We start from the raw sequence: 12390 nt of genomic DNA, 5'->3' as shown, positions 1-12390 counted from the left end.
TTGGTCTGAATCTCACAAGCTGGCTTAGTTTGCGTAAATCACAACAAATCCAAACACCAGACAGAAGACGACCCTCCTGGTCCTTCAGAGCAGCATGAGCAAGCCTTCCAGCTGTTCCTGGTTGAGGGCAAAACCATGCTTCAGTGAACAATGGTCACTACAAATGCTGTGCCCCCTGTTAGGCTTCCGCTGCCCCTCCCTTTCCTTAAGGCCTTTGGCTTCTTCCCACTTACAGTGTGCTGCTCCCCAGCGCAGCGAAAGGCCTCATACCTTTGACGCGGGTTAGTATTGAAAATACTAATCTATATATGTCACATATTTATGTCACATAGATGCCTGCATTGTATTGAAAGTCAATGTGATTTAGTCTCCTAACTCAATTCCTTTTGAAATGTTACCTTTGATAATCTCATGTATTTGATGAAAAATCCAGTTGTAAATATAATTTTGATTTAGTTGATAACCCAGACAAGTAAATGTTATGATTTTCAGCAGCTGTAGCATCATTTAGAGACATTAGCAGATGTGGTTTTATAGCCATATACATCTGATCATCCTCTCCCAGCCTAAACACACATTGAAATCTCATTCTTGTCTATTTCGGAAAGCAAAGTATCCAGACAAGAGCAGCTAGGAATGCAAATAAACTGGAAGGGCTTGAAAGTATCGTCATGGACAATGTCCCAGGTTAAAGTCATTTTGCAAAATGTGAAAGTAACTTGCAAATATTCCAGATTCATACCCTTTGTAAGAATGATCTGTGCTGTTTCCCACTCCTAAGGTAAAAGGATCTGCTCAATCTACCCTTGGTTTTTATTTTCACATTCTTCCAGACATCTGCATGGAAAAATTATTCTGGTTAAAAAAATTGCATAGCTCACGCTGTCAGTGTCATCGTTGTGCTTTGATACTAGCATATTCAACTCCTTTAATGAAGCAGCTATGTAAGGCTGAGCTGACAAAGGTACCTTTTCTAGAGCTTCTAAACCGAACTGTGCAAGGAGTAACTCTGTGTAGATAATTAAAGGATGATGCTTGCAGAAAGCTTTTTTGCAATATAAAGTCATTCTGTATTTAAATATCATAGGTCATCTTTGTTTTTTAGGAGATTTTCACTTTAATTGTTCATCTTTTCCCTTCCCGTAGCACAATTTAATCGTGTGCTCCATCCTTTTAAAGTGACTGGGTGGAATTTTAAGTGGCAGCATACTAAAAAAGTAATTCAGCTGTAGAGCTGCTATCATTCTGATGGTTTGGGTTCAACCCTACACGAGAGCATTAATTAGCTTCAGTTCATGAAGCAAGCTTTCGATGACTGAATTTCTAGATTGATATTGTCTTTTAGAGTAGTTTTCATTCCTCTGCTTAACAGTACGTCCCAGTGCTTTGTGGTGTTGGCAGCTAGTGGAGTTGAACTTACACAGTAAGGTATGAATTACTTTTTCCCCCCTCAAATTCATTTTATTGACAGGGAATTTTGAAATTTCATAGATCTGTTTTCTCCGATGGGCTTTGGATTTTTGTACACTGGTTAACACCAGGCAAAAGAAAGAGGATAAAATCGGCGTAATAAAATGCCTTCTGTTGTATTCCTTCCATCACAACGGCAAACGTTCATAAATGTTTTCTGATTACTTCTGCAGGAGGTGAAGTGTACTAAATCCTTCCTCCCCTAGCATTAATTTAATAGAAAATATTAGTAAATAGAATGAGAAGGAATGAATTTACTCTTGTAAATAGTATTATTGCAGACTCAGCTTTAATGCACCTTTAAGCAGGGCAATAACCAAATACCATTAGTTTGGATTACTATGGAGCCAATAACAGAGGTGATAAAGAGTAGGGATGAAGACTTCATATCTGGTCCTCTTAGAATTTATTTTAAGCTGTTAATGGAGGATAGACATGAGAAATAACCGGGTCCACCTTTGCAATCTTAGAAGATTCTCTAACTACAAGCAAGGTGGCAGAAATCAGAAACTGCAAACAAATGCAGTGTAGCCTCAAATGGTCATAAAGAGGATAACTGCATCCCAGGAAACTGAAGCAGAATATTATTTATTTACCTAGCTTTATTATTTGTTATTGTATATTCTTTACATGAAATATTTAAAGAGGAGCTTTAATACACGTGAAAATTTTCTGATATGTCCTACATGAAAATGAAATCTTGGCTTTCCTGGCAGCACATTGCTGTGCTATGTGGTGTTTAGCTGGATCCTGTTGCTATGTGAGGCAACAAGCATTCTCCTGTGCTCTTTGCTCAGAGTAGGATCAGACTTGAGTCCAGCATCAAAATTTGTACTTAGATATTTGGATAATATGGCTTAGTAGAAAACCCTAAATCTTGTTTCTTTTCTGGTAGATAGTATTTTTTTGTTTGTTTTAAACCTCCTGTTTTATCACAGAAATCACTTACTGTATGCCAGAGGACCTACTTTTCATGTAAATACTTTATATCATACATACAATTATAAGAGTGAGCAAGCATGCATCATGCTGGTCCTGGGAATCAAAATACTTGCCTTTCAAACCATGCTGCCTAATAACAATATCAACCATTGCAAAACCAAAATAATTCAATTCTGTTTTATGTTCATTCAGAAAGCTCACATATTTTCAAGGGCCATGTCAAATATACACAATACAGTTTATGGGAGACGAAGATTGCTATAGCAGTTCAAGCAATAGTCTTGGTTCTGAAAGGCTGTGGTTTAATCCTTGTTCTGCCATTCCTTTGAGAGCTTGAGGCAAACCACGCAGCATTTCTATGTCTCAGTTCCCCATCTAAAACTGCAAGTAATAAATTCTCCACCTGACGAGGATATTATGAGAAAACATATATTCAAAGCATTTTGAACCCCAAAGGGATGACTACACCTTTTACCCTTGATGCTTAGTGGCAGCAGCCAATAATTTGAACGCAGGTACGCAGCTGCACCAATAACTTCCACTTAACTGAGTCTAACTTGTGTCTGGCTAGCACGGATCTTCCAGGGTAACACCCAGGCTTGACTGGATGACAGCAAGAGATACAGGTTTTACCATTTCCGATGGGGCCTTCCAGTAACTAATCACCTCCTCTGTTTAAAGTGAGTGCCTTATTTCCTATTTGAAATTGTTCTTGTTATGCTTTAATATGCTAGATTAAAGAGCCTACTAGTGCCTAGATTTTCTCCACATGAAGGTACTTGTACACTATTACAGAGTCATCTCTTAATCTAATTTTTGATATGCTAAGCTGATTGAGCCCTTTAATTGCAAGGTATTTTCTGAAGTCCTTGAATATGTTTGTGGCTCTTTTCTCTACCCTAATTTCTTAACATCCTAAGATGTACAACAGAACAATTTGCAATATACCAGTATTAGTCTCATCCCTCCCGTGTACAAAGGGACAATTATGTCTTTTGCTGCATTATTTTACTGAGTACTTGTGATGAGATGTTTGTCTAGTAAAGCCTCAAGTTCTTCTTCAGTGTCACTGATTTCCAAGGTCCAGCAGTATGCTCTGAGTTTGGCATGCCTTCTATGCCCTGAGTTGTGCAGCTTCTCAGTTGCGTGTGTTCAGACAGTTTTTGTTTGAGTGACTGCTCTGTGACATTGTCCACTTGTTAAAGCTTTTGAAGTATTCAGACCTTTTTTGGTGATATGGGCTATATAAGAGTTTAGAATAAGATTATCTACCTTATATTTGGGTTGAAATTGGTTGGCAAATTAAGCAATATTTGCTGAGGAGTAGAGGGACAGAAAAGGGAATCAATAGACAGACAGACACACATCATAATTGCATAAGTCTTATTTTTTTTAGGGAACTACATTACAACCAGTTATTATGGCAAATGCAAATCTAAGAATTGAGATTGGTCTTACTTGGCTCCCCAGAAAAGGGGACAACCAGTTTCATGCCCCTGTATAAGACAAGATTTATTTGGAGAGCAAAGCCAAGGAGATTCCCAGTTTCTTCACTAACTCTGTGAGAAAAGTCTCTTCTAATTTAGGAAAAAATTCCCTGTAGAGGCATTTGGTGTGTCACTTGAACAAAGCTCTCAAGATAAGGACTGAGCCTTGAGCATGTGTCCACCCCTTTGAAACAAAACCCCCATCTTATATGCTTTCAACTAAGCTAAGCACAAATGCTCTGGTGAACTGGGTTCTAGTGTAGTAACATTAATAATATAATATAATATAAATTATATATATGGATATAATTGCGTCCATCCCCAAAAAGGTGTCTACCCACTTACAGACTTCATTATTGATGGCTATCGACATGTATAGCAATAAGACAATGAGCATGTAGTAAAGCACTAGCTATTTCATTATAAACAAAGTCAGACAATTTGAAGTGAATTAATTTTCTTCCTTAAAAGTTCAGTGTTCGATATTTGCAATGTATCATTCTGCACTGACATTGACTAACTGAGCCAAATTCTACTGTCCTCGTTTTGGCAAAGCTCCAGTTAATGTCGTTGTCTGGACTCCAAAGGTCTGGTTCTGCAGAATACCGAGCAGATACAGTTTCTTTTGGTTTTGCTAAAAGCTCTTTCAGCTCAGCACCTCCCAGCATCAGACCATTTTTAAAGTGTTTTCAGGCTCCTTTATGAATGCACAGTGTTAGAGAAGGATGATGTACTTGCTGTAATAGACATAGGGTGGCCAGCATTTGTGATTATGCTTGATGTCTCTTACTATAGATACATCTTTGTAATGACGACCACAGCTTCCATTAAATAATAAAATAGTTGACGTACCTTCCTGTCAGAGAAATTGTACCTGGGCATGTTTGTCCAGTATGTCCAGTTTGTCCTACCACAAGGTCCAGTTCAGTCAAATCTAGCTGTTCTCCACACCGTTTATATTTGAGGTCACTTCTGTGTTGTCCAGTATCACAGCATACATTTGTTTGTTTCATCCTCAAACCTTTGATATTACATTCAAAGTTGTCCGACTGTGCCTCTTAACTATCTTCCTCTTGCCAGCATGGTAAGGAATCTAAAAAAGAGTGATCTTAAATGGCTAACTCTGCATTGGTATGCGTTCTGCGTAGCCCTCTGAATTTCCTTAGCAGCACACAAACTCAGAAAATTGCATGGGTATTTTACTAATATTAATGAGCAAATGGTAGGCATTCTTCAATCTAAACATTTTTATCTAAATGTAATGTAATTGTATAGTAATGTATAATTGATGAGTATGATGTGTTGCAGGTTGATTAGGTGCCTGTGACCTTTTGAATTCAAAGTTTGTCTTTCATTGTTTTAACCTTGATCGATTCCTGGAAACATGAGAGTAAATACATTGTGCTTGTTACAGTAAGAGGGAATCGTGGACATCGGCTTCTGTGAGATCTAAAGCAGATAGGTTTCTGCAAATTTCCTGTGTGCATCCACACCACAACAACTGTGTGTTAATTTGGGCTTGTGCATGCTTCCTTATCTTTGCTCACGAAGTCCCACGTAGTTCAGTTTTTTGACAGTAATGATTTCTGTGAGGGTTTTTGCAGCAGTGGACAGCAGCAGGAGGAAAGATGTTGCTTTTGTGCGGAGAACCCCTGGAACCCCTGCAAGGGCACAAGCCTTTGCGTGGGACAGGAGATTCAATGTTCAAGGCAGCGATGCTGGGGAATGGTCAGCAGTAGGCTGGAGACCAGGACTTCTGTCTCAGAGGACAGGCTCATATCTGCCCTCTCTCCTGCTTGTTTGCTTATATCCACGGAATAAAATGTTCAGATCTGCGTATTCATCATTTGGCCAAAATAAGAAAAGAGAAAAGCTCTCCCCAAACCCACATTTTTGGCTTAATAGAAGCTGTAAGACCACTGAAAACCAGGCCTTTTATTAAAGTGCATAAGTGCAATCTTATCTGTGTACCTTAAGGCGAGCGTGACTGTAAATTGTCTTTCATATTCAGAATTACTGTACCAGAGAAATGGTCTCTAGACAAAAATCAAGACAGTCCAGTAGTTTAATAGCTGAATAATACAGATCAGCCTTCAGGACCCAACCTTGAGCCTGACATCAGTCTTCTGTGCGTGAGCTTCAAAGGAAACCATATTTAGTCCTCTAGGACAGTAAAAAGATTGTTTGAAGTTAGTAAAGCACATGTGTAAGTATTGGCAGGCTCAGGGCTTTTATCCTCAATGAATACAAATGTCTTACCATGTTAGAAGTCATTATTGTTTAGAAATAATAGTTGCAAATATTTGAAGCAGATAGCCTTTGAAATATGCTGGTTGAGTGGTTCATTATACTATACAACTTTTGTTTGTTTCTATGTATTCTGAAAGGATATTAATATATCTTTTAAAGAGTTTAAGCCTTTTTGTCCTTTCTTGCTTTTGAAAGGAGAAAAAGTGTGTTTCCATGTCAACTAACACATTTGTTCACATATATTAAGACCATTGTGTAAATGAGATTTTTTTTCACTGTCAGACATGATTTGCTGAAGGTCAAGAAGACTCCTGGTAAACAGACTTAACTGGTTGGAGTTTTAAATGCAAATCATCAGTCCACTCGTGTTCGAACATGTTCAGTAACATGTAAGTAGACATTCCTGGAAAATTATTCTTTTTGTGGCTGCAGCTTTAATGAAATGGACACCTGATTTTATTTCACAGAAATGCAGAATTTCTCAGACAATTAAGTGATCCCACACGAGGAGTTGGAGTTGCTGCTGCAGGACAGATAACCTGACCGAGGTGAGAAAGCCTCAGCTCAGCTGGTTTCCAGCACTCAGAAGGTTTAGGCCAGCCAGTCCTTGGTAGAGCGCGCTCCACCTTGTAAGTCGTCAGCAAGGTGGCTTCAGACCTGGTATTTGATTGCCTGAGAAGTGTCAGGAGAAGAGATGAAGGCCTAGGGACAACTCACCTCTGCTGCACACAGTACTGCACCTTCCAGTCCATCGCCTGCTATGCTGCTTTGACCGACACAGGTTTGCATTCCTCATTACTTGACTGACTATGCATGTTTCATTTAAGCTTTTGGTCTTCATAGGGCAAGCTGGGTGGAAGCATTGTCACATTTTTCTTTTCCTTTTCTCTCTTCCTGAAGAAATTCAGGTGATTTTCCCCCAAAAAAAATTTCACTGAAGTTGTTGACTAGTTGAGATTGTAAACCTACCGTGTCATTTAGTTTATTACTTTTCTGTGTCAGCTGAGCAGTTCTTATAAAATCTCCTGTTAATCAGGAGTACTCAAACATATGAAAAGTTTGTCACTTTTTTTCAGTTAACCGTATTTCCTCTTAACCATTTCAATATATCTAAAACCAGGAAGAAAGCAGGAGAGTCCTTATAATGGTGATGACATGGTACATGCACCGTATGATGGACGTTCTGTTAAGAGTGGCAGTTCCTGTTTAATCTTCCAGTGTAAACTAAGGAGCAAACTTAACTGATTTCTACTACATGCACAACTTGGGGGGAGGGGAGGGGGAAGCCCAGAACATACCAACCCGTGTATTTCAATTTACACTTACTAGTGAATAAACTTAAATTATCGTAACACAACTTCAATCATTATAATACCACTCTTTTTATTGTAAGAGCCAAAGTAATTAATCTGTATATTTACGATCCTTGTCTATGATTAGTTTTCTGTCACAGGATGTGGTGAGTCTGTGCTGTTATGACTATATTTTATTTACTAATATTTTCCTACACAGTGCTGAACGCTTCCTGCTGAAGAAGCTGAATGGACAAATCCATGAAGATATCTTTCATTTTCCCTGACAGTGAATGATGTTTCCATATATAAACATAATAATAGAGTCATTACATATGCACTCACATTATCATAGCTGCTGTGTGCTCAGTGTTATTCAAAACAAGGCAGGAAGCCAAATCTTTCTAGTTCCCATTTTGATTTAAATTGTTTTTGTAATAAAGGGATTTTCATTCGACCTAAATGCAGTTTCATCCTAGTCCAACAAACCTCCCCACTTCTTTTTTTTTATTATTATTATTTTTCCTTTATTCTAGGTCACTCAGTCCTGATACAAGTGAAATTCTCCTCTGGTGGTGATAACAGCAGTGCTACTCAATGAACTATAACAAGGGCTCTAAATGCATCTCCTGTAGCATACCACAGTGATTTGCAAAAGTGGGAATAAATCAAAGCAGTGAAGAGATGCCATGTTGAGCCAGAAGCTAAATGTTACATCTTGTTGCATGAGGCTAGGGGGAGAACAGATCCTGTTTTTCTGGCAGCACAATATCTTTGTGCTTGTTACCTCCGATCCAACCCCATTAAAACAATCATTCAGAATCTGCAGGAAATTGTCACCTCTTTCTTTCATGCAATGGCAGCTGGTATTGGTGCCTACACACATTTCTCATTTCCTTCAAGATTTTCAACACACATAAAAAAAAGAAGCTTAATTTATATTAAAAAATGTGTCAGCTTACCCTGAGGCTCAGCACGGGCACCAGGGAAAAAAATAAAAGATAAATGCCTCTAGGTGAACTGGCAGAGGCTCTAATTCTCCACTCACTCTACTGCTACACAGTATGCACAGCATTAATCATTTCACATAGGCAGGCATTTAAAAAAACTTCAACAATTTTAAAACAAAGATGCATTGCCCTAAACTTAATAATAATACAACTGTATCTTGTAGAACAATCTCAGTTCACACATACTGTATCCCCTAATTGAAGAGGTATAAAATAATATTGGAGTCTTCTGTGACATAATTTTTATTATTCTGTTTCTTTTGTCTATACAGTTATGTCCTCTCTAGTGGGCATTTTTGTGTGTGTGTATAAGTATACATATATAATATTGTCATTTGTCTTGTTCAAGTGCTGACATACACAGGATGTTTTCTACCTCCCATTTTTATTGTGTGGCTGGGTAAATGCATTATGTGATCCTAGTGAACTCTGTTATGCCTCAGTCCAACTCAAATACAGTTTTTCCTTAACTTCCTGTGCTGGGGAATAGGGAAATATTTTTCTCACTTTTCTAGCTTATGTGAATGTTACAACATTCCTATATTTTTAATTTTGTTTCTCCCTCATTCCAGAATTATATCCTGTGCTCCACATGCTTAACAGTGCTAAAGTCACAAAGCTAAGGTGGAAGACAACATCAGGTCTAGGAAGGTGGCAATGATATACTCAGATGTCAAAGATGAGCAATACAAAGCTGTGAGGGCAGGACTGCTTTAGGGGCTAGGACCTATAGCCATGACAGCTCTAGTGCCAGTGAGAGCTATGGGAAGATGAGTAAAGATTTAGGTTGCATGAAGGCCATTGTGTTACCGCTTTGATATACAAGGTGCTGCAAGGCTGGCTGACCTAACCAGCTGGAGACAGTCCTCTCTTGGAGAAAGCATCAGCGGTTTGTACAGATGGTGTGCATAGCTTTACATTAGTCCCAGCATGTTAGAAGATGTGGCTCCAGGGAACACTCCATGGGCCCTGGATGGGTTGTTTGAAACATGGTTGTCAGACAGTGTTTCCAGCAGCTCTGCAGCTGGCCTCAGTTGTATTTCAGGACTTTCAGCAGCTGCCTGAGAAGGTTTGCAGAGGTGAAGAGATGACTTACTGTTTTGTACCTACCACTCAGTGCTATGTGAGTATAGCAGAGAACAGATAACTAGTCTGAGTAACATAGTCTGTGACCTATGAGGAAAGGCTGGATCAGTTACAAGACAGATTTAAAAACAAGAAATGCAGATATGAATTAGACTTTCTTAAAAATGCTAAGCAGTGATATATGTATGGGCGCATATTCCACCCATACACCATTCTCGAGGCCCACCCCAAGGGTATCCACACAAACAAGCAAGTGCCTACAGGACAGCTCTAACACCTCTTCTGGAAAACCCACATGACTGGATGCTTCTCTGAAGTGCTTGTACACTAACACATGTGGCATGGGTAGGACACAGGAGGAATGCCATGCTTGGAAGGATCCCATGCAATATGGTCCTAGAGAGAAGAGGGGTCCTGGAGAACTGGATGATTTTCAAGAATCACCTCCTCCAAGTTCAAAAATGATCCCTCTTGCTGTGGAGTAAGTCAAGCAAAGGTGGTAGGAGGCCTGCATGGATGAACAAATCCCTTCTGACAAAACTCAAGCACAAAAGGAGGCGTACAAGAGGTGGAAGAAGGGACAGGTGATGCAGGAGGAATATAGAGACACTGAATGTGTGGGGATGGGGTTAGGGAAGCCAAAGCCCATTGGGAGTTGAATCTGGTGAGAGAAGCGAAGGGCAAGAAGAAGGGCTGCTATGCACGCCTGAATAGCAAAAGAAAGACTACGAAAATGTTGGTCTGCTGCTGAATGGGGTGGGCGACCTGGTGCCCAAGGCTGTGGAGAAGACAGAGGTACTCAATGCCTTTTTCACCTCAGTCTTTACAGGTAAGGCTGACCTTCAGAGATCCCAGGCTCCTGAGGCAAGTGGGAAAATCTGAAGCAGTTCAGACTTACCCTCAGGGAAGGAGGATCAGGTTAGGGAGCTTTTAAACAAGTCCATGGGAACTGAGGGGATGCACCCACAAGTGCTGAGGGAGCTGAACATTCTTCATTATCTTTGCATGGTCATGGTGGTGGGAGGACGTTCCTGAGGACTAGAAGAATGCAAATGTTGCTCCTGTCTTCGTAGCATCAGCTCTGAGCAGGAGGTTTGGAGCAGGAGATCTCCAGGGGTGCCTTCCCACCTCACTCACTCTGTCATATATCTGTGATTCTGTATCTTTTAAAGCCCATTCTTCAGTGCCCATAAAGCTGTGTGACATTTAAAAGACACCTGAAACTTTTTTCCACAGTTTCAGTTGCCTGTCTCAGGAGATCCATTTGCTGAGTGCAAACATTTCTGGACTCTCCTTAACATATTAACCCTCAGAACATATTAGCTTATGGCATGCACAGCCACCATCGCTGCGGAAATGGCAGGTCTAAATGGCACATAGTTTGGTAGGGCAAAAGGAATTTGTTGGACAGTGTGTATATAGGCAGTAGTGCTATGGCACAAAAGATGATGTGGATGTGGATGTGTGCGCAGTGGGAGGCTGTAAGAAGTGCAAAATCAGAACACCAGGAAGGAAAATGCTTTGCGTGTCTGGGCACGATTTAAACAGCAGGAATGCAAGTATTGCCTGTGGTAGTAGTTCGATCATACACAACAGTGAGGTACAATTCTAAATGTCCATTTTACTCATGCCTTGTTCTTCAAAGGTTAGTGGTTTGTGCCTGTTTTCACACAGATGTAGATGGATTCACAGCATCATTAAGTAAGCAGTGGAGAATCGGCCCTTCAGTTCTTTGAAAGAAAGGCTAAGGATGGGGTCCAAATCTTTAGTTGGCGTAGGATGGCATTTTTCTACTGAAGTCAATGCACCTACTTCAATTTATGACTCCTAATATCCAATCTGAATGCTGCAGAATGAGTAGAGGACAGGAGAAGGTGAGGAAAAAATACACAATTTGGTAATACCTATTATATAGTTAAGAAGTACAGCCTAGAAACTTTCTTTGTTATAGTGAAACTGAACTCCTCTTGGATCAACTGATGAATATGAGTTGCATGTCTTTTGAAGGATCTTGGAGAGAGTCTTGGGTCCACAGAAGAATACTCCAATACTGTTACTGTAATCACAATAACAAGAAAAACATGAGAGTAGCAGAGTAAATGGATAAACTGTACCTTTTGGCTCCATCCAGCTTTGCATCTTTTGAAATGGCTTTTTGAGAAATAAATTTGAAAATATTTGTGTTACTGTCACAAAGTATTACAGTATAATTATTTTAATACTTTAGTGTTTATTATGTCTTATTGCATTTATCTACATTGCTATATTAGAGGTCACAAACTATTTTAAATGGTAGTTCTTTGGTTTTGATCTTCATAGCTTTTTTTAATCAGAGAAGCAAACACGCTGCTTGGGCTGATAATTTTCAATGCTTTTTCTCCAGTCAATTTTTTTTTTCTAAAAAATACACAAAATTCTCAGTTACTTCTGAGTTTTCTTTTCCCTTTAACACTTTTCTGCTTATGGACAATTTTAAAATGTCTGATTTAATAACAAAATTTGTAAATAGGTAGTTTTTATAAGAACATGACCAGTGTAACAAAGAATTGTGTTCATAAGTGCAGAAGTCTGTTACAGGGAGCTGGAAACCTGGTTACTTGCTGCAAAGTGCCTTAAAGGTTTTGCTTCTAAGTACACAGCACATATTGCTTTAAAAGATATATATGTACACACAGATACACACACACATGCTGTGCTACTGGGGAAAGCTCAATCTGTGTAAATGCAGTGCAGTGACGAGTGACAGCATGAGTTTCAAAAAGTTTGCTCCTGTAAAGGAGGGGCTGGAGATATGATTTGGGTGCCCAAGCCATAGTCCCCAGAAGTAGTGCCCATATTGGTGCTTGATTGCGC

At 39.5% G+C, this 12390-nt stretch overlaps 1 protein-coding gene and 1 long non-coding RNA gene across 2 annotated transcripts in view; one reads left to right on the top strand and one right to left on the bottom strand.

The window, feature by feature from the left end:
* Window positions 1-638: 638 nt before the first annotated feature.
* On the top strand, window positions 639-7691 carry LOC142408438 (uncharacterized). Its single transcript, XR_012775289.1, has 5 exons — window positions 639-781; window positions 2984-3092; window positions 6432-6538; window positions 6617-6930; window positions 7662-7691. It is a non-coding gene; the product is annotated as an uncharacterized LOC142408438 (long non-coding RNA).
* Window positions 7692-11466: 3775 nt separating this feature from the next.
* NOX3 (NADPH oxidase 3) overlaps window positions 11467-12390 on the bottom strand; it is a 40634-nt gene continuing 39710 nt past the window's right edge. Inside the window, exon 13 of the mRNA XM_075497362.1 lies at window positions 11467-11593. Within this exon, the coding sequence (XP_075353477.1) occupies window positions 11467-11593 (127 nt within the window). The remainder of the gene's footprint in view (window positions 11594-12390) is intronic.

Source organism: Mycteria americana, chromosome 3 (genome assembly GCF_035582795.1).
Source record: "Mycteria americana isolate JAX WOST 10 ecotype Jacksonville Zoo and Gardens chromosome 3, USCA_MyAme_1.0, whole genome shotgun sequence".
Taxonomy (NCBI): Eukaryota; Metazoa; Chordata; class Aves; order Ciconiiformes; family Ciconiidae; genus Mycteria; species Mycteria americana.
The sequence above is the reverse complement of the archived record's forward strand: the minus strand, read 5'-3'. Positions and strand labels throughout refer to the sequence as shown.